This window comes from Scyliorhinus canicula, chromosome 23 (assembly GCF_902713615.1).
Source record: "Scyliorhinus canicula chromosome 23, sScyCan1.1, whole genome shotgun sequence".
NCBI classification, from domain to species: domain Eukaryota; kingdom Metazoa; phylum Chordata; class Chondrichthyes; order Carcharhiniformes; family Scyliorhinidae; genus Scyliorhinus; species Scyliorhinus canicula.
This window is the reverse complement of record NC_052168.1, coordinates 26,734,797-26,759,209: the sequence shown is the minus strand read 5'-3', so window position 1 is coordinate 26,759,209 and position 24,413 is coordinate 26,734,797. Positions and strand designations below refer to the sequence as shown.

The window sequence follows — 24,413 nt, the reverse complement described above, 5'->3', positions numbered from 1 at the left end:
ACCTGTCTTTGAATTTACAATTCACCTACCTTGCAGAGCTTTTTGGTTGTTGGGGCGAAACCCACGCAAACATGGGGGGAAATGGGCTACCTCCACACGGACAGTGGCCCAGAGCCAGGATCAAATCTGGGACCTCGGCGCCGTGAGGCAGCAGGGCTAACCCACTGCCAACGTGCTGCCTTCTTCCATCCATCAGAAGGTTATCAGTGGAAATGTTTTCTGATGACGCACAGTGTTGAGTAACTGTCACAATTCCTCAGATACTGAAACAGTCCATGTGTGGATGTAGTACGGCCTGGACAACATTCACGTTTAGAGCTGATAAAGTGGCAAGAAGCAACGGTATCACACAAAGTGCCAGGCAATGTCCAGCTTTCCTTGAAGTTAAATGGCATTGGCATCATTGCATCCTCTGCAATCAGCACCCTGGGGGTTAAATTCTGTGGCTACGAGATCAGGTTGAATAAATTTAGAGTACCCAATTATTTTTTCCCAATTAAGGGGCAATTTAACGTGGTTAATCCACCTAACCTGCACATCTTTGGGTTGTGGGGGCGAAACCCATGCAGACACTGGGAGAATGTGCAAACTCCACATGGACAGTGACTCAGAGCCGGCCGCCAGCCTAAAGGCGAGGAATTCTGTGGGAGTTTGGGATTTGTTTGCGGAGGGGAGGTTTGCGGGTCTGGAGGAATTGAAGAAGCATCCGCTACTGAGGGAGAGTGAATTCCGGTACATAGCACAGACAGGCCCTTTGGCCCTCGATGTTGTGCCGATCAATGATCACCCTACTCAAACCCACGTATCCACCCTATACCAGTAACCCCCCCCAATTAACCTTTTTTTTTTTTAGGACACTACGGGCAATTTAGCATGGCCAATCCACCTAACCTGCACATCTTTGGACTGTGGGAGTAAACCGGAGCACCCGGAGGAACCCCACGCACACACGGGGAGGACGTGCAGACTCCGCACAGACAGTGACCCAGCCGGGAATCGAACCTGGGACCCTGGAGCTGTGAGGCATTTAATGCTAATCACCATGCTACCGTGCTGCCCACATGCAGGACTAGGGAGGGAGGTTATTTTAAGATTAGGGAGGTTATGCTGCAATTGTATAAGGTGTTAGTGCGGCCACACCTGGAGTATTGTGTTCAGTTTTGGTCTCCTTACTTGAGAAAGGACGTACTGGCGCTGGAGGGTGTGCAGAGGAGATTCACTAGGTTAATCCCAGAGTTGAAGGGGTTGGATTACGAGGAGAGGTTGAGTAGACTGGGACTGTACTCGTTGGAATTTAGAAGGATGTGGGGGGGATCCTATAGAAACATATAAAATTATGAAGGGAATAAATAGGATAGATGGGGCTATATAACCATTCCTTCCCTGTTGCTGGATCAATGTCTTGGGCTTCCTAGCAGCATCGTATGTACCTACAACCACGTGGTCTGCAGTAATACAAGAAGGCAGCTTACCACCACTATCTGAAGGATAATGGCAATAACTGCTGGTCTTGCTGGAGACACTCGTGTTGCGCAAACGAATAAGAATAAATTCCCAGCCGATACTGGCATCCACTCAAGAACTTCCCCTGGAGCCTCCAAGCCTGTGGTTTTGGTTCCCCAGCCCTATTTGGGCTGTTGCCACCTGGAGAGCCAGTTATACTCTGAATGCTTTTCATGTTCCCCTCTCCACACATGGTGACCTGTGAGCTCATTCACTTTGAACATCTGAGAAGCTTGGAAAAGGTCGGAAATCTGGAAAGTATCTGTGTGCATAGAACATAGAACGATACAGCGCAGTACAGGCCCTTCGGCCCACGCTGTTGCACCGACATGGGAAGTCAAAACTAAAGGCCATCTAACCTACACTATGCCCTTATCATCCATATGCTTATCCAATAAACTTTTAAATGCCCTCAATGTTGGCGAGTTCACTACTGTTGCAGGTAGGGCATTCCACGGCCTCACCACTCTTTGTGTAAAAAACCCACCTCTGACCTCTGTCCTATATCTATTACCCCTCAATTTAAGGCTATGTCCCCTCGTGCTAGCTACCTCCATCCGCGAGAGAAGGCTCTCACTGTCCACCCTATCTAACCCTCTGATCATTTTGTATGCCTCTATTAAGTCACCTCTTAACCTTCTTCTCTCTAACGAAAACAACCTCAAGTCCATCAGCCTTTCCTCATAAGATTTTCCCTCCATACCAGGCAACATCCTGGTAAATCTCCTCTGCACCCGTTCCAAAGCTTCCACGTCCTTCCTATAATGAGGCGACTAGAACTGTACGCAATACTCCAAATGCGGCCGTACCAGAGTTTTGTACAGCTGCAACATGACCTCATGGCTCCGGAACTCAAACCCTCTACCAATAAAGGCCAACACACCATAGGCCTTCTACACAACCCTATCAACCTGGGTGGCAACTTTCAGGGATCTATGTACATGGACACCGAGATCCCTCTGCTCATCCACACTGCTAAGAATTTTACCATTAGCCAAATATTCCGCATTCCTGTTATTCTTTCCAAAGTGAATCACCTCACACTTCTCTATATTAAACTCCATTTGCCACCTCTCAGCCCAGCTCTGCAGCTTATCTATGTCCCTCTGTAACCTGCAACATCCTTCCACACTGTCTACAACTCCACCGACTTTAGTGTCGTCTGCAAATTTACTCACCCATCCTTCTGCGCCCTCCTCTAGGTCATTTATAAAAATAACAAACAGCAACGGCCCCAGAACAGATCCTTGTGGTACGCCACTCGTAACTGAACTCCATTCTGAACATTTTGCCATTCAACCACCACCCTCTGTCTTCTTTCAACTAGCCATTTCTGATCCACATCTCTAAATCACCCTCAATCCCCAGCCTCCGTATTTTCTGCACTAGCCGACCGTGGGGAACCTTATCAAACACTTTACTGAAATCCAGATACACCACATCAACTGCTCTACCCTCGTCTACCTGTTCAGTCACCTTCTCAAAGAACAGCGTGAGATCAACCGGTATACAGTATGTGCCTCGAACATGGTTTTTCCTCCTTGCGAGAAAGTGATTCGGGTCAGCTTCGGCTCAACGACCTGCCGATGCACCCCCTCAGACAAAGACTTCTGCAGATGCCCACAGAGCCCGAATCCAGCAAGCGGCTGCCACCTTCAGCTCAGACACGGGGATCAAAGAAAATTGTTGAGGAGCAAAAGGAAAGTTTGCTTTCTTCACCCCAGCTCTTTTTTTTTTCTTTTATCCAACAGTGTTACCAAACCTCAGGGGGGCCGAGGCCACAAGTACCCACTGGTCAAAGCCACCTATGAATCGGAAAGCCTGCCTGGGATGTTTATTGTTGGGACGGCCAGTCATTCTGTCGATTTCAGGAAATCAGCTGGTGGATTCATCCATGGGTTCCGCTATACAGGTGAGCATCAGGACTAGTCATATTCTCTGCAGACATATCATGGGTAGATTTGTATTGAATTTTCGACGCAGAAGCAGGACACTTGACCCAACTGGTTTGTTTTAGGTGCTTATGTTCCACATGAGCCCTTCCCACCCTACTTCATCAGGCTTGTCAAGGAATATCCTTCTATTCCGGTGGCAGCTATGAGGGAGTAAGTCGCACGTTTGGTGGCTCCCGCTCTGGATGGACTTTTGGACCTTTTCCCCCGACTTTTTCGCGCTTTTGGAGTTTTGGCTTTGAAGGTGCAGACAATTAGGCTCTGGGTCCACACAGGGGTGCATGGAACTGAGAACCCCAGGGGACCGAAAAGGAAGAAATAAAAAGTTAAGCAAGGGCTGGGTGGAGGCTGAAGACAACACGGCTGATGTTCGGACCCCAGCTGCAACGGCCCAGCCATCGACGGAGGAGCTGATGCAGGTCGTCCACGAGGGCTTTGCCAGGCAGAAACGGGACTGTCTTAACCCGATAAAGGAATCCATCGATCGGCTGGAGACAGGCAGGAGCGGACGATTCAGAAGCTGGTGAAAGTGCTGGCGGACCAGGTGGAGCACCAAACGGTGTTCGAACTAGAGGTGGGGATGCTGAAGGATCAGCAGAAGAGGCTGCTGGAGAAGGCGGAAGGTCTGGAGAACAGAGCTCGTCGGCAGAACTCCAGAATTGTCGGTCTCCCTGAGGGGGCTGATGCTGGTGTGTTTGTGGCGAATATGTTTCCGAGGCTTCTGGGGGAGGGGGCTTTTCCCCAACTGTTGGAGGTGGGCAGGGCGTACAGGGCGATGGCGAGGAAGCCGCGACCAGGGGACCCCCAAGGGCGATGGTGGTCCAGTTCCACAGATTTTTGGACAAGGAGTGTGTTCTCCAGTGGGCCAAGCATACGTGGAGCTGCAAATGGGACAGTAGCATATTGCGGGTCTATCAGGACCGAGTGTGGAGGTGGCCAGAAGGAGGCAGGCTTCAAGCAAGTGAAGGAGATCCTGATTAAGAAGGAGATTAAATTTGGGCTGCTTACCCGGCGCGCCTTTAGGCTACGCACGAGTACCAGCACCATTATTTCGAGTCGCCCGAAGACGTGATGGACTTTGCCAAGAAGGGCTGGTGCAGAACTGAGAACTTTTTGGTTTTAAGTTGTAACTTTTCTGAGTGATATTTATACGTTTTGATTGTCGTTTTTCTTCTGCATTTGAGTCTGGTTGAAGTTGGGGAAGTAAACGTTATTCGGGTTCTATGGGTTTTCAGTGTTTTGGTGGGGGCTTTTTACTTATTATTACTTTGATTGGCACTATTGGGGGGGGTTCTCTGTGGGTTTTGGGTTTGGGTTGCCACCTATGGTAATTGGGAGATTGTTTAGGGTCGGTTTGAGGAGGGAAGTGGTTTTGATGGGCGGGGGGAGGGGAGAAGGGAACAATAGGTGGGAGGCATCTTGGCGCCGGAGGCGAGGGCCACCAGGCTAGCTGGGTGAGCGAGTCTACGGAAGCACAGTGGGGGGTGTGTATATGTTTAATATATGGCAGGGGTTAGGTTGCAAAGTGGTGTTGCTGGTGGGGGGAGGGGAGGGAGGAGTTACTCTGCTGACGAGGGAGGCACTTAGGTTTTGGGACAGAGAGGAGGTTGGGGGTGGGGGCTGCCAGGAGATGGGCCGATGGAGGCGTGGCACATGGGCTGGGGGCAGGCCCTGGAAGAGGATGGCTGATTGGGGGGGGAGGGCGCGCATGGTGCCCCCAACTCGGCTGATCACTTGGAATGTTAGAGAGTTGAATGGGCCGGTCAAGAGGGCACGCGTGTTCACGCATCTGAGGGCTCTGAAGGCGGACATGGTGATGTTGCAGGAGACACACCTGGAAGTGGCGGATCAAGTCAGGCTAAGGAAGGGTGGGTCAGTCAGGTCTTTCACTCGGGGCTGGACACCAAGACTAGCGGGATGGCGATTTTAATCAATAAGCAGGTGCAATTCCAGATGGCCAGTATAGTCTCGGGGGTGGGGGGGGGGGGGAACGTCATGGTGAGCGGTAAGCTGGAGGGGAGGAAGGTAGTCTTGGTTAATGTGTATGTGCCAAACTGGGACGATGTAGAATTCATAAAGAGGGTGCTGGGGAAGATACCTGACCTGGACTCGCACAAGTTGGTGACGCGAGGGGATTTTAATACGGTCATCGATCCCGGCCTGGACTGGCCATGTTCGAAAATGGGGACGGTGCCTGCAATGGGGAGGGAACTGATGCAGTTATGGAGCAGATGGGGGGGGGGGGGGGGGGGGGGGGGGGATCGACCCATGGAGGTTCAGGCAGCGACTGGGAGTTCATTCGCATGTGCATAAGGTTTGTTCCCGGATTGATTTTTTTCATTTTGGGCAGGGATTTGCTGGCGGGGGTGGTGGACGTGGGGTGTTCAGCCATCACATATCGGATCATGCCCCGCAATTGGGTGGAACTGCAGGTCAGGTGAGGAGAGCTTCCAGCGCCCACAATGGAGATTGGACATGGGCTTGTTGGTGGACGAGACGGTGTGCGGGAGGCTGCGGGAGGCGCGGGAGGCTGCGGGAGGCTGCGGAGGCTGAGGGAGGCTGCGGGAGGCCTGAGGGAGGCTGCGGGAGGCTGAGGGAGGCATGCAGAACTACCTGCAGGTTAATGACACTGGGGAAGGCTCAGCAGCGGTGGTCTAGGAGGCGCTGAAAGCAGTGGTGAGAGGGGAGCTGATTTTGATCTGGGTTCATGGGGACATGGACGGATAGGGAGAGACGGACCGACTGGTTAAGGAGATCCTACAGATAGATAGGAGGTATGCGGCGACCCTGGGGTGGAGCTTTTAAGGGAACGTCGGAGGCTGCAGGCCGAGTTCGGGGTGCTGTCCACAGACAAGGCAGTGGAGCGGTTTGGAAGGGCGAAGGAACTAGCCGAGGGCTTGAAGGCAATGCAGTCGGGTAAAGCCCGGGACCGGAGGGTATCCGGTGGGATTCTACAAGAAATCTCGGGGATATTAGGGCCGTTGCTGGCCAAGGTTTTCAATGAGGTGAGGGATAGAGGGGTGCTGCCCACGACGATGTCACAGGCCACTATTTTGTTAATATTGAAGCGGAACACAAACCCGGAGCTATGTGGGTCATTTAGGCCGATCTCACTGCTTAATGTGGACGCCAAGCTGCTGGCCAGAGTTTTGGTTCTCTAGGATTGCAGATTGTGTGCTGGATGGATTATGGAGGATCAAACCGGGTTTGTCAAGGGCAGGCAGTTGGTGGCCAATATAAGGCGGCTGCTCAAGGTGATTATGATGCCCCCGGAGAGTAGGGAGGTTGAGGTAGTTGTGGCAATGGATGTGAAGAAGGCATTTGATCGTGTGGAGTGGGTCTATTTATGGGAGGTGCTGGGACGATTTGGGTTCGGTAGGGGCTTTATCGACTGGGTTAGGCTGTTGTACCAGCCCCCGGAGGCTAGTGTAAGGACAAATAGGACAACCTCGGACTTTAGACTGCACCGGGGGACAAGACAGATGACTCCTCTCCCCACTGCTGTTGGCGTTAGCTATAGAGCCGCTGGCAATTGCTCAGAGCTTGAAGGGGCTGGTTGGGGGGGGGGGGGGGGGGACACAAGGTCTCGCTGTACACCGACGACCTGCTCTTGCATGTAGCAGATCCAGGGGCAGGGATGGGTGAAATCATGGCGATTCTGGGGGAATTTGGCCGGTTTTGGGGATATAAACTGAATGTGACAAAGAGCGAGCTGTTTGTAGTCCAGGCGAGGGGTCAGGAGGGTCGGCTGAAGGTTAGTGGGGGACAGTTTTAGGTATCGAGGGATACAAGTGGCGCGCGACTGGGGCCGGTTACAGAAGTTGAACTTGTTCTGGTTGGTTGAGCAGATGAAGGGCGAGTTCGGAGTTGGGATGCGCTACCGCTGTCACTGGCTGGGAGGGTGCAAGACGGTTAAAATGATGGTCCTGCCGAGATTTCTATTTGTATTTCAATGCCTCCCAATTTTCATCCCACGGTCCTTTTTTAAGGGCGTTAACAAAATTAAATTATTCTGGGCTTTGTCTGGGCGGGTAAGTCCCTGCGAGTGAAGAAGGTGATGCTCGAGAGGAATCGGGGGGGGGAGGAGGGCTTGCCCTGCCAAATTTCAGTAATTATTGCGAGGCAGCCAAGATAGCCACAATAAGGAAGTGGGTGGTTGGGGCGGGGTCGGTTTGGGAGCGGATGGAGGCAGCTTCATGTAGGGGCACCAGCTTGGGGGCATTGATAATGGCACCTCTGCCGAACCCGCCGGCGAGATACTCCACCTGCCCCGGTGGCAGCCCTGGGGATCTGGGGTCAGTGGAGGAGGTACATTGGAGCAGTGGGAGCATCGGTCTGGTCCCCAATATGTGACAATGACCGGTTGCCCCGGAGAGCTTGGATGGAGGGTTTTGAGTATGGCGAGGGGCAGGAATTGAGAGGATGGAGGACCTGTTCTTAGAGGGGAGCTTCCCTAGCTTGAGGGCGCTGGAGGAGAAGTTTGGGTTGGCAAAGGGGGAACGAATTTAGATATTTACAGGAGCTGGACTTTCTGCCCAGGCAGGTATCATCCTTCCCACTCCTGCCACTAAGGGGGATCCAGGATAGGGTAGTGTCTAGGGGATGGGTGGGAGAGGGGAGCGTCTCGGACATCTACAAACAACTTATGGGGGCGGAGGAGACGCAGAACAAGGAGCTGAAGCATAAGTGGGAGGAGGGGCTTGGGAAATGGAGGATGGTTTATGGGCAGATGCGTTGAGCAGAATCAACGCGACTGTAACGTGCGCCAGGCTCAGCTTGATCCAATTTAAGGTGGTGCACTGGGCCCACATGACAGTGGCCCGGATGAGTAGATTCTTTGGGGTAGAGGACAGGTGTGCAAAATGTGCGGGAGGACCAGCGAACCATGCCCACATGTTCTGGGCGTGTCCAAAACTTAAGGGATACTGGCAGGGGTTTGCGGAAGTCATGTCCAGAGTATTGAAAATAAGGGTGGCAATGAGTCCAGAGGTGGCGATTTTTGAGGTGTCGGAAGACTCTGGAATCCAGGAGGAGAAAGGTAGATGTTGTGGCCTTTGCTTCCCTGGTAGCCCGGAGACGGATACTGCTAGCTTGGAGGGACTCCGAGCCCCCAAAGTCGGAGACCTGGTGAACTGAAATGGCGAGCTTTCTCGGCCTGGAGAAGATTAAGTTCACCTTGAGAGAGTCATTGTTAGGGTTCACCCGGAGGTGGCAACCATTCATCGGATTCTTTGCGGAGAATTAATTGTCGGCGGGGGGGGGAGGGGGTGGGGAGAGGAGGAGTTGGGTAGCGTAGAATAGGGGGTAAAATAGGCGGGTCTTGGAGAGATGGGAGTCGTGTTTGCACTGTTTATTCTTCTTTGTACATTGTTTTTATATCGTTGCTGTTTTTAATGCCAAAAATACTTCATCATAAATTGTTTTTTTTTAATGTCCTTCTACTCCATACGTTAGTGATTATAGCACAGGAGGAGAGCATTCTGCTCATCAACACGATGCCAGTTCTGCATTCCTTTTTCCTTTTCCAGAATACTCTCTTCCTCTTATTAAATATATATTTAAGAGTACCCAATTATTTTTTTTTTTCAATTGAGGGGCAATTTAGCGTGGCCAATCCACATACCCTGCGCATCTTTGGGTTGTGGGGGTGAAACCCACGCAGACACGGGGAGAATGTGCAAACTCCACACGGACAGTGAACCGGCGCTGGGATCGAACCCGGGTCCTCTGCACCGTGAGGCAGCAGTGCTAACCATTGTGCCACCCATCCTGTATTCCAATATTAAAGTAATTTGTGTGTTTCTTTTTAAAAGCAATGGTCCTGGTACAGAGCCTTGGAGAACACCCACTGTCTTATCGTCTGCTGGTATGGAAAACAACAAATTATCATGACTAACTTTTCTGCTCTTAAAGCCAATTTTTAAAATCAACTTTCCACATTGTTGTCCCCATTTCTGGTAAAGCCGTTTGTCCAATACGTTAATCCCCTTGCTTTGGTCTCTCCACTAGTGGAAACATCTACTTTCTTTAAACTAAAATTAAAGAGATGGGATTTAGGGCAGACAGCAGCAGATATGGTTTTACAAAGTGGGTTGTGAGGCTGTTGAATTGGCCTGTTTCTGTGCTGCAATTTTTAAACGGAGCGAACCTTGCCTTTTGCGAACTTGGAATGTCTCACAGGGGCTATACAGTCAGTACAATGAAGCACTTATGAAATGCAGCTGCTACAGTTTTTCTTGGAAACAGCATACTGCACTCGAGGATTTTAACTCTTGCCCCACCCCTCCAAGCTGGCAAGTACAGTGCTGAGGAGGAATGCTGCACTGTGAGGGGGGGAATGCTGCACTGTGAGGGGGGGAATGCTGCACTGTGAGGGGGGGAATGCATTGCGAGGGGGGGAGATGCTGCATTGCGAGGGGGGGAGATGCTGCATTGCGAGGGGGGGAGATGCTGCATTGCGAGGGGGGGAGATGCTGCATTGCGAGGGGGGGAGATGCTGCATTGCGAGGGGGGGAGATGCTGCATTGCGAGGGGGGGGAGATGCTGCATTGCGAGGGGGGGGGAGATGCTGCATTGCGAGGGGGGGAGATGCTGCATTGCGAGGGGGGGAGATGCTGCATTGCGAGGGGGGGAGATGCTGCATTGCGAGGGGGGGAGATGCTGCATTGCGAGGGGGGGAGATGCTGCATTGCGAGGGGGGGAGATGCTGCATTGCGAGGGGGGGAGATGCTGCATTGCGAGGGGGGGGAGATGCTGCATTGCGAGGGGGGGAGATGCTGCATTGCGAGGGGGGGGAATGCTGCACTGTGAGGGGGGGAATGCTGCATTGCGAGGGGGGGGGGGATGCTGCATTGCGAGGGGGGGGGGATGCTGCATTGCGCGGGGGGGGGGGATGCTGCACTGTGAGGGGGGGAATGCTGCATTGTGAGGAGGGATGCCTTACCTGACTGCATTTGTCCAATCCCCCTGACTAGCTCCTCCAACTCTATCGGCGCCCCCAGCCCCTCTACCAGCTCCTCTTGAACCCTTGGGAACCATAGTCTGTTCATGAAGCTCTCCATCCCCCCTCTCCCCATCGGAGGTTCTGACCGGTACAGTTCCTCGTAGAAGTCCCTAAAGACCCCATTTACTTCTGTCCCCTTCTGCACTACATTCCCACCCCCATCCGTCACTCCACCAATATCCCTAGCGGCATCTCGCCTGCGGAGCTGATGCGCCAACATCCTGCTCGCCTTCTCCCCATACTCATATACCGCGCCCTGCACCCTCCTCCACTGTGTCTCCGCCTTTCTGGTGGTCAACAAGTCAAATTTGGCCTGCAAACTACGCCGTTCCCCCAGCAACCCCTCCTCCGGTGCCTCAGCGTATCTCCTGTCCACATCCAGGAGCTCCCCCACCAGTCTCCCCCTCCTTCCCCTCCCTCCTTTCCCTATGGGCCCGGATGGAGATCAGCTCTCCCCGGATCACTGCTTTCAGAGCCTCCCAGACCATCCCCACCCGGACCTCCCCCGTATCATTGGTATCAAGATACCCCTCAATACTTCCCCGGACCCTCCTACACACCTCCTCATCAGCCAGCATCCCCACATCCAGGCGCCAGAGCGGGTGCTGGTCCTGCGCCTCCCCCATCTCCAGATCAACCCAGTGCGGAGCATGGTCTGAGATCACTATGGCCGAATACTCGGCATCCTGCAGCTTCGGGATCAATCCCCTGCTCAGGATGAAAAAATCTATTCGGGAATAGACCCTATGGACATGAGAGAAAAAGGAATACTCCCACGCTCTCGGCCTCCCAAACCTCCAGGGATCCACCCCTCCCCATCTGGTCCATGAATCCCCTCAGTACTTTGGCCGCCGCCGGTCTCCTACCCGTCCTTGAACTGGACCGGTCCAGTGGGGGATCCAGCACTGTGTTAAAGTCTCCCCCCATGATCAGGTCCCCTGCCTCCAGGTCCGGAATGCGGCCCAACAAGCGCCTCATGAAGCCAGCATCATCCCAATTCGGGGCATATACATTAACCAGCACCACCTTCTCTCCCTGCAGCCTACCCCTCTCCATAATATATCTGCCCTCCTTGTCCGACACCATCTCAGCCGCCTCGAACGCCACCCTCTTCCCCACCAGAATCGCCACCCCCTGGTTCTTCGCGTCCAATCCTGAGTGAAAAACCTGCCCCACCCACCCCTTCCTCAGACGAACCTGGTCCGCCACCTTTAAGTGGGTCTCCTGGAGCATAGTCACGTCCGCCTTCAGCCCCTTCAGATGAGAAAATGCCCTGGTTCTCTTAACCGGCCCATTCAGCCCCCTCACATTCCAGGTAATCAGCCGAATCAGAGGGCACCCCGCCCCCTCTCCCCCGCCGACTAGCCATGGCTCATCGACTGCTCACCCCAGGCCAGCTCGCCCCGCCGACCCGTTCCCCATGGCGATAACGCCTCTCCTCTACCCCCCCCGGCCCACACCAGCTCCTTCCTGACCATTCCAGCAGCAACCCGCTATCCCCCCCACCCCCCCAGGCTAGGACCCCTCCTAGCCGCGACGCACCCTCCATGGTACTTCCGTGAGTCAACTGACTTCTGCTGACCCGGCAGCTCCTGCCAAAACCCATCTCCTCCCGGGATGGGGTCATCCCCCTCTTGCCACACCTCCTTGGCACCGCTTCAGCGCGGGAAAGAAAACCAGTAGAGGCCACGCCCCCACCTCCAGCTCCGCCCCCCCTGCCCCGCAGCGCGGACAACCAGAGGAAAGCCCGCGCTTTCACACTGCCACACCCCACCCTTCCGATGCAGCTCCTCAAAATCCAGTTTCACCCCAACCCCCGGCCCCGTACAGAAGAGAACATATAAAGCACATACCCCCAACATTCCCCACATACCCCACACCCATACCCAACAGACAAACTCACCCGGAAACAGAGCAAAAAGAAAAGCAGCATAAAAAAAACACGTGTCAAAATTGAAGAACAGCAACAGCGAAAACAGCAACGGCCATAGCGTGTCCCCAGATCCTAGTTCGGGTCCAGCTTCTCCGCCTGTACAAAGGCCCACGCCTCCTCCGGGGACTCGAAGTAGTAATGCCGGTCCTTATATGTCACCCACAGACGCGCAGGCTGCAGCATTCCAAATCTGACCTGCTTGGCATGCAGCACCGCCTTCGTCCGGTTGAACCCAGCCCTCCGCTTTGCCACCTCCGCACTCCAGTCCTGGTAGATTCGTACTACCGAATTCTCCCACTTGCTCCCTCTTTCTTGGCCCAGCACAGCACACACTCCCGGTCACTGAACCGATGGAACCGCACCAGCACCGCCCGCGGGGGTTCATTTGCCTTAGGCCTCCTGGCCAGCACTCTGTGGGCTCCCTCAAGCTCCAGGGGCAAATGGAAGGACCCTGCTCCCATCAACGAGCTCAACATCGTGGTCACGTACCACGGGAGATCCGACCCCTCCAGCCCCTCCGCCAGGCCCAGGATCCTCAAATTCTTTCGCCTTGTGCGAACGTCCAGCTCCTCCAAGCGGTCTTGCCACTTTTTGTGAAGTGCCTCGTGCATCTCCACCTTCCCCACGAGGACCACGGCCTCCTCCTCCCGCTCAGCGGCCTGCTGCTGCAACTCCCGGATAGACACCTCCTGGGCCGCCTGAGCTCCAAGCAGCTTGTTGGTAGTCGCATTCAGGGAGTCCAGCAACTCAGCCTTCAGCTCCGCAAAACAGCGCAGAAGAGCAGCTTGCTGCTCCTGCGCCCACTTCCACCAGTCCTCGGGTGTTCCGCCGGCCGCCATTTTGTCCTTCTTCCCCCGCTTTTCTTGTGGAGCTGCTGCAGCCTTTTCCTTTGCCCCACCCCGGGTGAGCACCATAAATTATGGGGAATGCTCCTCTAGACACCTTCCCCCACCGGGATTCGTCGAGACAGCGCCGTTTGGGGCCCTCAAATCGGTCCAAAAGTCCTTAAGTAGCGGGAGCTGCGGCTTAGCCGCAACTGCAAAGCCGGTTTTCTGACCGCTCCACTCCTAGTCCAGGCCATCCACCGGTGGAGAATCTGAGAAGGAGTGTTCCCACACGGGGAAAATTCCAAACAGCACCACTACGAGCCCTTAAAAGAGCCCCAAAGTCCGAAAATAGTGGGAGCCACTGAACGTGCGGCTTAGCTCCGCATCACCGCTACCGGAAGTCTGTCTCCGCTTCTTCAATGGCCTTGGTGAGATCTTTTCACAGTTCTTCCCTCTGCTGCTAGAATTCAGCTTTCATAAAGGCCCTCAGGTCAGCTTGAGACCTATAAGCTGGCCCTTCCCCCGCTAGCATGCTTGCAGAGACTTTTGTTTGTTGCTGTTCAGACAAATCTTGCACTGTTTCTGAGGGTCTGATAACCAAGAAACATCCTATTCCTGGGGGAAAATACTCCTTGAACATTCACCCACGCCTTTTCATCGAAATTCCAACCCGTGCTGCCCAAAAAAAGAGCTCTTTTCTGCAACCTTAGGCAGGAGCTGCCTCGTGTGTGCTCACTCACTTCATGATGCACACCGGAAGCCCGATCTCACTGCTTAATGTGGACGCCAAGCTGCTGGCCAGAGTTTTGGTCTCCAGGATTGCAGATTGTGTGCTGGATGGATTATGGAGGATCAAACCGGGTTTGTCAAGGGCAGGCAGTTGGTGGCCAATATAAGGCGGCTGCTCAAGGTGATTATGATGCCCCCGGAGAGTAGGGAGGTTGAGGTAGTTGTGGCAATGGATGTGAAGAAGGCATTTGATCGGGTGGAGTGGGTCTATTTATGGGAGGTGCTGGGACGATTTGGGTTCGGTAGGGGCTTTATCGACTGGGTTAGGCTGTTGTACCAGCCCCCGGAGGCTAGTGTAAGGACAAATAGGACAACCTCGGACTTTAGACTGCACCGGGGGACAAGACAGATGACTCCTCTCCCCACTGCTGTTGGCGTTAGCTATAGAGCCGCTGGCAATTGCTCAGAGCTTGAAGGGGCTGGTTGGGGGGGGGGGGGGACACAAGGTCTCGCTGTACACCGACGACCTGCTCTTGCATGTAGGCAGATCCAGGGGCAGGGATGGGTGAAATCATGGCGATTCTGGGGGAATTTGGCCGGTTTTCGGGGATATAAACTGAATGTGACAAAGAGCGAGCTGTTTGTAGTCCAGGCGAGGGGTCAGGAGGGTCGGCTGAAGGTTAGTGGGGGACAGTTTTAGGTACCGAGGGATACAAGTGGCGCGCGACTGGGGCCGGTTACAGAAGTTGAACTTGTTCTGGTTGGTTGAGCAGATGAAGGGCGAGTTCGGAGTTGGGATGCGCTACCGCTGTCACTGGCTGGGAGGGTGCAAGACGGTTAAAATGATGGTCCTGCCGAGATTTCTATTTGTATTTCAATGCCTCCCAATTTTCATCCCACGGTCCTTTTTTTAAGGGCGTTAACAAAATTAAATTATTCTGGGCTTTGTCTGGGCGGGTAAGTCCCTGCGAGTGAAGAAGGTGATGCTCGAGAGGAATCGGGGGGGGAGGAGGGCTTGCCCTGCCAAATTTCAGTAATTATTGCGAGGCAGCCAAGATAGCCACAATAAGGAAGTGGGTGGTTGGGGCGGGGTCGGTTTGGGAGCGGATGGAGGCAGCTTCATGTAGGGGCACCAGCTTGGGGGCATTGATAATGGCACCTCTGCCGAACCCGCCAGCGAGATACTCCACCTGCCCCGGTGGCAGCCCTGGGGATCTGGGGTCAGTGGAGGAGGTACATTGGAGCAGTGGGAGCATCGGTCTGGTCCCCAATATGTGACAATGACCGGTTGCCCCGGAGAGCTTGGATGGAGGGTTTTGAGTATGGCGAGGGGCAGGTAATTGAGAGGATGGAGGACCTGTTCTTAGAGGGGAGCTTCCCTAGCTTGAGGGCGCTGGAGGAGAAGTTTGGGTTGGCAAAGGGGGAACGAATTTAGATATTTACAGGAGCTGGACTTTCTGCCCAGGCAGGTATCATCCTTCCCACTGCTGCCACTAAGGGGGATCCAGGATAGGGTAGTGTCTAGGGGATGGGTGGGAGAGGGGAGCGTCTCGGACATCTACAAACAACTTATGGGGGCGGAGGAGACGCAGAACAAGGAGCTGAAGCATAAGTGGGAGGAGGAGCTTGGGAAATGGAGGATGGTTTATGGGCAGATGCGTTGAGCAGAATCAACGCGACTGTAACATGCGACAGGCTCAGCTTGATCCAATTGAAGGTGGTACACTGGGCCCACATGACAGTGGCCCGGATGAGTAGATTCTTTGGGGTAGAGGACAGGTGTGCAAAATGTGCGGGAGGACCAGCGAACCATGCCCACATGTTCTGGGCGTGTCCAAAACTTAAGGGATACTGGCAGGGGTTTGCGGAAGACATGTCCAGAGTATTGAAAGCAAGGGTGGCAATGAGTCCAGAGGTGGCGATTTTTGAGGTGTCGGAAGACTCGGGAATCCAGGAGGAGAAAGGTAGATGTTGTGGCCTTTGCTTCCCTGGTAGCCCGGAGACGGATACTGCTAGCTTGGAGGGACTCCGAGCCCCCAAAGTCGGAGACCTGGTGAACTGAAATGGCGAGCTTTCTCGGCCTGGAGAAGATTAAGTTCACCTTGAGAGAGTCATTGTTAGGGTTCACCCGGAGGTGGCAACCATTCATCGGATTCTTTGTGGAGAATTAATTGGTGGGGGGGGGGGGGGGGGAGAGGAGGAGTTGGGTAGCGTAGAATAGGGGGTAAAATAGGCGGGTCTTGGAGAGATGGGAGTCGGTGTTTGCACTGTTTATTCTTCTTTGTACATTGTTTTTATAACGTTGCTGTTTTTAATGCCAAAAATACGTCATTAAATTTTTTTTTTTAAATGTCCTTCTACTCCATACGTTAGTGATTATAGCACAGGAGGAGAGCATTCTGCTCATCAACACGATGCCAGTTCTGCATTCCTTTTTCCTTTTCCAGAATACACTCTTCCTCTTATTAAATATATATTTAAGAGTACCCAATTATTATTTTTTTTTCAATTGAGGGGCAATTTAGCGTGGCCAATCCACCTACCCTGCGCATCTTTGGGTTGTGGGGGTGAAACCCACGCAGACACGGGGAGAATGTGCAAACTCCACACGGACAGTGACCCAGAGCCGGGATCGAACCCGGGTCCTCTGCACCGTGAGGCAGCAGTGCTAACCATTGCGCCACCCATCCTGTATTCCAATATTAAAGTCATTTGTGTGTTTCTTTTTAAAAGCAATGGTCCTGGTACAGAGCCTTGGGGAACACCCACTGTCTTATCGTCTGCTGGTATGGAAAACAACAAATTATCATGACTAACTCTTCTGCTCTTAAAGCCAATTTTTAAAATCAACTTTCCACATTGTTGTCCCCTTTTCTGGTAAAGCCGTTTGTCCAATACGTTAATCCCCTTGCTTTGGTCTCTCCACTAGTGGAAACATCTACTTTCTTTAAACTAAAATTAAAGAGATGGGATTTAGGGCAGACAGCAGCAGATATGGTTTTACAAAGTGGGTTGTGAGGCTGTTGAATTGGCCTGTTTCTGTGCTACAATTTTTAAATGGAGCGAACCTTGCCTTTTGCGAACTCGGAATGTCTCACAGGGGCTATACAGTCAGTACAATGAAGCACTTATGAAATGCAGCTGCTACTGTTTTTCTTGGAAACAGCATACTGCACTCGAGGATTTTAACTCTTGTCCCACCCCTCCAAGCTGGCAAGTACAGTGCTGAGGAGGAATGCTGCACTGTGAGGGGAGGAATGCTGCATTGCGAGGGGGGGAGATGCTGCATTGCGATGGGGGAATGCTGCATTGTGAGGGGGGGGGGGAATGATGCATTTGCGAGGGGGGAGATGCTGCAATTGCGAGGGGGGGGGGATGCTGCATTGCGAGGGGGGGAGATGCCTGCATTGCGAGGGGGGGGGGGATGCTGCACTGCGAGGGGGGAGATGCTGCATTGCGAGGGGGGGGGGATGCGCACTGTGAGGGGTGGGGATGCTGCACTGTGAGGGGGGGGGAATGCTGCACTGTGAGGGGGGAATGCTGCATTGTGAGGGGGGGGGGGATGCTGCATTGTGAGGGGGGGGATGCTGCACTGTGAGGGGGGGGGGAATGCTGCACTGTGAGGGGGGGGGGATGCTGCATTGCGAGGGGGGAATGCTGCATTGTGAGGGGGGGATGCTGCACTGTGAGGGGGGAATGCTGCACTGTGAGGGGGGGGATGCTGCATTGTGAGGGGGGGAGATGCTGCACTGTGAGGGGGGAATGCTTGCACTGTGAGGGGGGGAGATGCTGCACTGTGAGGGGGGGAATGCTGCACTGTGGAGGGGGGAATGCTGCATTGTGAGGGGGGAATGCTGCACTGTGAGGGGGGGAATGCTGCATTGTGAGGGGGGAGATGCTGCATTGCGATGGGGGGAATGCTGCATTGCGAGGGGGGGGGATGCTGCATTGCGAGGGGGGGAGATGCTGCATTGCGAGGGGGGGAGATGCTGCATTGCGAGGGGGAGATGCTGCATTGTGAGGGGGGAAGCCTTACCCTGACTGCATTTGTCCAATCCCCCTGACTAGCTCCTCCAACTCTATCGGCGCCCCCAGCCCCTCTACCAGCTCCTCTTGAACCCTTGGGAACCGTAGCCTGTTCATGAAGCTCTCCATCCCCCCTCTCCCCATCGGAGGTTCTGACCGGTACAGTTCCTCGTAGAAGTCCCTAAAGACCCCATTTACTTCTGTCCCCTTCTGCACTATATTCCCACCCCTATCCGTCACTCCACCAATATCCCTAGCGGCATCTCGCCTACAGAGCTGATGCGCCAACATCCTGCTCGCCTTCTCCCCATACTCATATACCGCGCCCTGCACCCTCCTCCACTGTGTCTCCGCCTTTCTCGTGGTCAACAAGTCAAATTTGGCCTGCAAACTACGCCGTTCCCCCAGCAACCCCTCCTCCGGTGCCTCCGCGTATCTCCTGTCCACATCCAGGAGCTCTCCCACCAGTCTCTCCCTCTCCTTCCTCTCCCTCCTTTCCCTATGGGCCCAGATGGAGATCAGCTCTCCCCGGATCACTGCTTTCAGAGCCTCCCAGACCATCCCCACCCGGACCTCCCCCGTATCATTGGTATCAAGACACCCCTCAATACTTCTCCGGACCCTCCTACACACCTCCTCATCAGCCAGCAACCCCACGTCCAGACGCCAGAGCGGGCGCTGGTCCTGCGCCTCCCCCATCTCCAGATCAACCCAGTGCGGAGCATGGTCTGAAATCGCTATGGCCGAATACTCTGCATCCTGCACCTTCGGGATCAATCCCCTGCTCAGGATGAAAAAATCTATTCGGGAATAGACCCTATGGACATGGGAGAAAAAGGAATACTCCCACGCTCTCGGCCTCCCAAACCTCCAGGGATCCACCCCTCCCATCTGGTCCATGTATCCCCTCAGTACTTTGGCCGCCGCCGGTCTCCTACCCGTCCTTGAACTGGACCGGTCCAGTTCGGGATCCAGCACTGTGTTAAAGTCTCCCCCCATGATCGGGCCCCCTGCCTCCAGGTCCGGAATGCGGCCCAACAAGCGCCTCATGAAGCCAGCATCACCCCAATTCGGGGCATATACATTAACCAGCACCACCTTCTCTCCCTGCAGCATAATATATCTGCCCTCCTTGTCCGACATCACCTCAGCCGCCTCGAACGCCACCCTCTTCCCCACCAGGATCGCCACCCCCGGTTCTTCGCGTCCAATCCTGAGTGAAAAACCTGCCCCACCCACCCCTTCCTCAGACGAACCTGGTCCGCCACCTTCAAGTGGGTCTCCTGGAGCACAGCCATGTCTGCCTTCAGCCCCTTCAGATGAGAAAATACCCTGGTTCTCTTAACCGGCCCATTCAGCCCCCTCACGTTCCAGGTAATCAGCCGAATCAGAGGGCACCCCGCCCCCTCTCCCCCGCCGACTAGCCATGGCTCATCGACTGCTCACCCCAGGCCAGCTCGCCCCGCCTACCCGTTCCCCATGGCGATAACGCCTCTCCTCTACCCCCCCCCCCGGCCCACACCAGCTCCTTCCTGACCATTCCAGCAGCAACCCGGTATCCCCCCCCACCCCCCCAGGCTAGGACCCCACCTAGCCGCGACGCACCCTCCATGGTACTTCCGTGAGTCAGCTGACTTCTGCTGACCCGGCAGCTCCTGCCAAAACCCATCTCCCTCCCGGCATGGGGTCATCCCCCTCTTGCCACACCTCCTTGGCACCGCTTCAGCGCGGGAAAGAAAACCAGTAGAGGCCACGCCCCCACCTCCAGCTCCGCCCCCCCTGCCCCGCAGCGCGGACAACCAGAGGAAAGCCCGCGCTTTCACACTGCCACACCCCACCCTTCCGATGCAGCTCCTCAAAATCCAGTTTCACCCCAACCCCCGGCCCCGTACAGAAGAGAACATATAAAGCACATACCCCCAACGTTCCCCACATACCCCACACCCATACCCAACAGACAAACTCACCCGGAAACAGAGCAAAAAGAAAAGCAGCATAAAAAAAACACGTGTCAAAATTGAAGAACAGCAACAGCGAAAACAGCAACGGCCATAGTGTGTCCCCAGATCCTAGTTCGAGTCCAGCTTCTCCGCCTGTACAAAGACCCACGCCTCCTCCGGGGACTCAAAGTAATGGTGCCGGTCCTTATATGTCACCCACAGACGCGCAGGCTGCAGCATTCCAAATCTGACCTGCTTGGCATGCAGCACCGCCTTCGTCCGGTTGAACCCAGCCCTCCGCTTTGCCACCTCCGCACTCCAGTCCTGGTAGATTCGTACTACCGAATTCTCCCACTTGCTACTCCTCTCTTTCTTGGCCCAGCACAGCACACACTCCCGGTCACTGAACCGATGGAACCGCACCAGCACCGCCCGCGGGGGTTCATTTGCCTTAGGCCTCCTGGCCAGCACTCTGTGAGCTCCCTCAAGCTCCAGGGGCAAATGGAAGGACCCCGCTCCCATCAACGAGCTCAACATCGTGGTCACGTACCACGGGAGATCCGACCCCTCCAGTCCCTCCGCCAGGCCCAGGATCCTCAAATTCTTTCGCCTTGTGCGAACGTCCAGCTCCTCCAAGCGGTCTTGCCACTTTTTGTGAAGTGCCTCGTGCATCTCCACCTTCCCCACGAGGACCACGGCCTCCTCCTCCCGATCAGCGGCCTGCTGCTGCAACTCCCGGATAGACTCCTCCTGGGCCGCCTGAGCTACAAACAGCTTGTTGGTAGTCGCATTCAGTGAGTCCAGCAACTCAGCCTTCAGCTCCACAAAACAGCGCAGAAGAGCAGCTTGCTGCTCCTGCGCCCACTTCCACCAATCCTCGGGTGCTCCGCCGGCCGCCATTTTGTCCTTCTTCCCCCGCTTTTCTTGGGGAGCTGCTGCAGCCTTTTCCTTTGCCCCACCCCGGGTGAGCACCATAAATTATGGGGAATGCTCCTCTAGACACCTTCCCCCACCGGGATTCGTCGAGACAGTGCTGTTTGGGGCCCTCAAATCGGTCCAAAAGTCCTTAAGTAGCGGGAGCTGCGGCTTAGCCGCAACTGCAAAGCCGGTTTTCTGACCGCTCCACTCCTAGTCCAGGCCATCCACCGGTGGAGAATCTGAGAAGGAGTGTTCCCACACGGGGAAAATTCCAAACAGCACCACTACGATCCCTTAAAAGAGCCCCAAAGTCCGAAAATAGTGGGAGCCACTGAACGTGCGGCTTAGCTCCGCATCACCGCTACCGGAAGTCCGTCTCCGCTTCTTCAATGGCCTTGGTGAGATCTTTTCACAGTTCTTCCCTCTGCTGCTAGAATTCAGCTTTCATAAAGGCCCTCAGGTCAGCTTGAGACCTATAAGCTGGCCCTTCCCCCGCTAGCATGCTTGCAGAGGCTTTTGTTTGTTGCTGTTCAGACAAATCTTGCACTGTTTCTGAGGGTCTGATAACCAAGAAACATCCTATTCCTGGGGGAAAATACTCCTTGAACATTCACCCACGCCTTTTCATCGAAATTCCAACCCGTGCTGCCCAAAAAAAGAGCTCTTTTCTGCAACCTTAGGCAGGAGCTGCCTCGTGTGTGCTCACTCACTTCATGATGCACACCGGAAGCCCGATCTCACTGCTTAATGTGGACGCCAAGCTGCTGGCCAGAGTTTTGGTCTCCAGGATTGCAGATTGTGTGCTGGATGGATTATGGAGGATCAAACCGGGTTTGTCAAGGGCAGGCAGTTGGTGGCCAATATAAGGCGGCTGCTCAAGGTGATTATGATGCCCCCGGAGGGGGCAGCACGGTGGCCTAGTGGTTAGCACAACCGCCTCACGGCGCTGAGGTCCCAGGTTCGATCCCGGCTCTGGGTCACTGTCCGTGTGGAGTTTGCACATTCTCCCCGTGTCTGCGTGGGTTTCACCCCCACAACCCAAAAAAATGTGCAGAGTAGGTGGATTGGACACGCTAGGAAAAAATAATTGGGTAATCTAAAATTTAAAAAAAAAAAAAAAAAATGATGCCCCCGGAGAGTAGGGAGGTTGAGGTAGTTGTGGCAATGGATGTGAAGAAGGCATTTGATCGGGTGGAGTGGGTCTATTTATGGGAGGTGCTGGGACGATTTGGGTTCGGTAGGGGCTTTATCGACTGGGTTAGACTGTTGTACCAGCCCCCGGAGGCTAGTGTAAGGACAAATAGGACAACCTCGGACTTTAGACTGCACCGGGGGACAAGACAGATGACTTCTCTCCCCACTGCTGTTGGCGTTAGCTATAGAGCCGCTGGCAATTGCTCAGAGCTTGAAGGGGCTGGTTTGGGGGGGGGGGGGGGGGACACAAGGTCTCGCTGTACACCGACGACCTGCTCTTGCATGTAGCAGATCCAGGGGCAGGGATGGGTGAAATCATGGCGATTCTGGGGGAATTTGGCCGGTTTTCGGGGTATAAACTGAATGTGACAAAGAGCGAGCTGTTTGTAGTCCAGGCGAGGGGTCAGGAGGGTCGGCTGAAGGTTAGTGGGGGACAGTTTTAGGTACCGAGGGATACAAGTGGCGCGCGACTGGGGCCGGTTACAGAAGTTGAACTTGTTCTGGTTGGTTGAGCAGATGAAGGGCGAGTTCGGAGTTGGGATGCGCTACCGCTGTCACTGGCTGGGAGGGTGCAAGACGGTTAAAATGATGGTCCTGCCGAGATTTCTATTTGTATTTCAATGCCTCCCAATTTTCATCCCACGGTCCTTTTTTAAGGGCGTTAACAAAATTAAATTATTCTGGGCTTTGTCTGGGCGGGTAAGTCCCTGCGAGTGAAGAAGGTGATGCTCGAGAGGAATCGGGGGGGGGGGGGGGGGGGGGGAGGAGGGCTTGCCCTGCCAAATTTCAGTAATTATTGCGAGGCAGCCAAGATAGCCACGATAAGGAAGTGGGTGGTTGGGGCGGGGTCGGTTTGGGAGCGGATGGAGGCAGCTTCATGTAGGGGCACCAGCTTGGGGGCATTGATAATGGCACCTCTGCCGAACCCGCCAGCGAGATACTCCACCTGCCCCGGTGGCAGCCCTGGGGATCTGGGGTCAGTGGAGGAGGTACATTGGAGCAGTGGGAGCATCGGTCTGGTCCCCAATATGTGACAATGACCGGTTGCCCCGGAGAGCTTGGATGGAGGGTTTTGAGTATGGCGAGGGGCAGGAATTGAGAGGATGGAGGACCTGTTCTTAGAGGGGAGCTTCCCTAGCTTGAGGGCGCTGGAGGAGAAGTTTGGGTTGGCAAAGGGGGAACGAATTTAGATATTTACAGGAGCTGGACTTTCTGCCCAGGCAGGTATCATCCTTCCCACTCCTGCCACTAAGGGGGATCCAGGATAGGGTAGTGTCTAGGGGATGGGTGGGGGAGGGGAGCGTCTCGGACATCTACAAACAACTTATGGGGGCGGAGGAGACGCAGAACAAGGAGCTGAAGCATAAGTGGGAGGAGGAGCTTGGGAAATGGAGGATGGTTTATTGGCGGATGCGTTGAGCAGAATCAACGCGACTGTAACGTGCGCCAGGCTCAGCTTGATCCAATTGAAGGTGGTGCACTGGGCCCACATGACAGTGGCCCGGATGAGTAGATTCTTTGGGGTAGAGGACAGGTGTGCAAAATGTGCGGGAGGACCAGCGAACCATGCCCACATGTTCTGGGCGTGTCCAAAACTTAAGGGATACTGGCAGGGGTTTGCGGAAGTCATGTCCAGAGTATTGAAAGCAAGGGTGGCAATGAGTCCAGAGGTGGCGATTTTTGAGGTGTCGGAAGACTCGGGAATCCAGGAGGAGAAAGGTAGATGTTGTGGCCTTTGCTTCCCTGGTAGCCCGGAGACGGATACTGCTAGCTTGGAGGGACTCCAAGCCCCCAAAGTCGGAGACCTGGTGAACTGAAATGGCGAGCTTTCTCGGCCTGGAGAAGATTAAGTTCGCCTTGAGAGAGTCATTGTTAGGGTTCGCCCGGAGGTGGCAACCATTCATCGGATTCTTTGCGGAGAATTAATTGTCGGCGGGGGGGGGGGGGGGGGGGGGGAGAGAGAGGAGGAGTTGGGTAGCGTAGAATAGGGGGTAAAATAGGCGGGTCTTGGAGAGATGGGAGTCGGTGTTTGCACTGTTTATTCTTCTTTGTACATTGTTTTTATATCGTTGCTGTTTTTATTGCCAAAAATACTTCATCATAAATTGTTTTTTTTTTTAATGTCCTTCTACTCCATACGTTAGTGATTATAGCACAGGAGGAGAGCATTCTGCTCATCAACACGATGCCAGTTCTGCATTCCTTTTTCCTATTCCAGAATACTCTCTTCCTCTTATTAAATATATATTTAAGAGTACCCAATTATTTTTTTTTTTCAATTGAGGGGCAATTTAGCGTGGCCAATCCACATACCCTGCGCATCTTTGGGTTGTGGGGGTGAAACCCACGCAGACACGGGGAGAATGTGCAAACTCCACACGGACAGTG

At 54.3% G+C, this 24,413-nt stretch overlaps 1 protein-coding gene across 1 annotated transcript in view; it reads left to right on the top strand.

Annotated features, from left to right (window-relative positions):
- foxred2 (FAD-dependent oxidoreductase domain containing 2) overlaps positions 1–24,413 on the top strand; it is a 60,082-nt gene that overhangs the window by 6,714 nt on the left and 28,955 nt on the right. Inside the window, exon 4 of the mRNA XM_038783732.1 lies at positions 3,255–3,415. Within this exon, the coding sequence (XP_038639660.1) occupies positions 3,255–3,415 (161 nt within the window). The remainder of the gene's footprint in view (positions 1–3,254; positions 3,416–24,413) is intronic.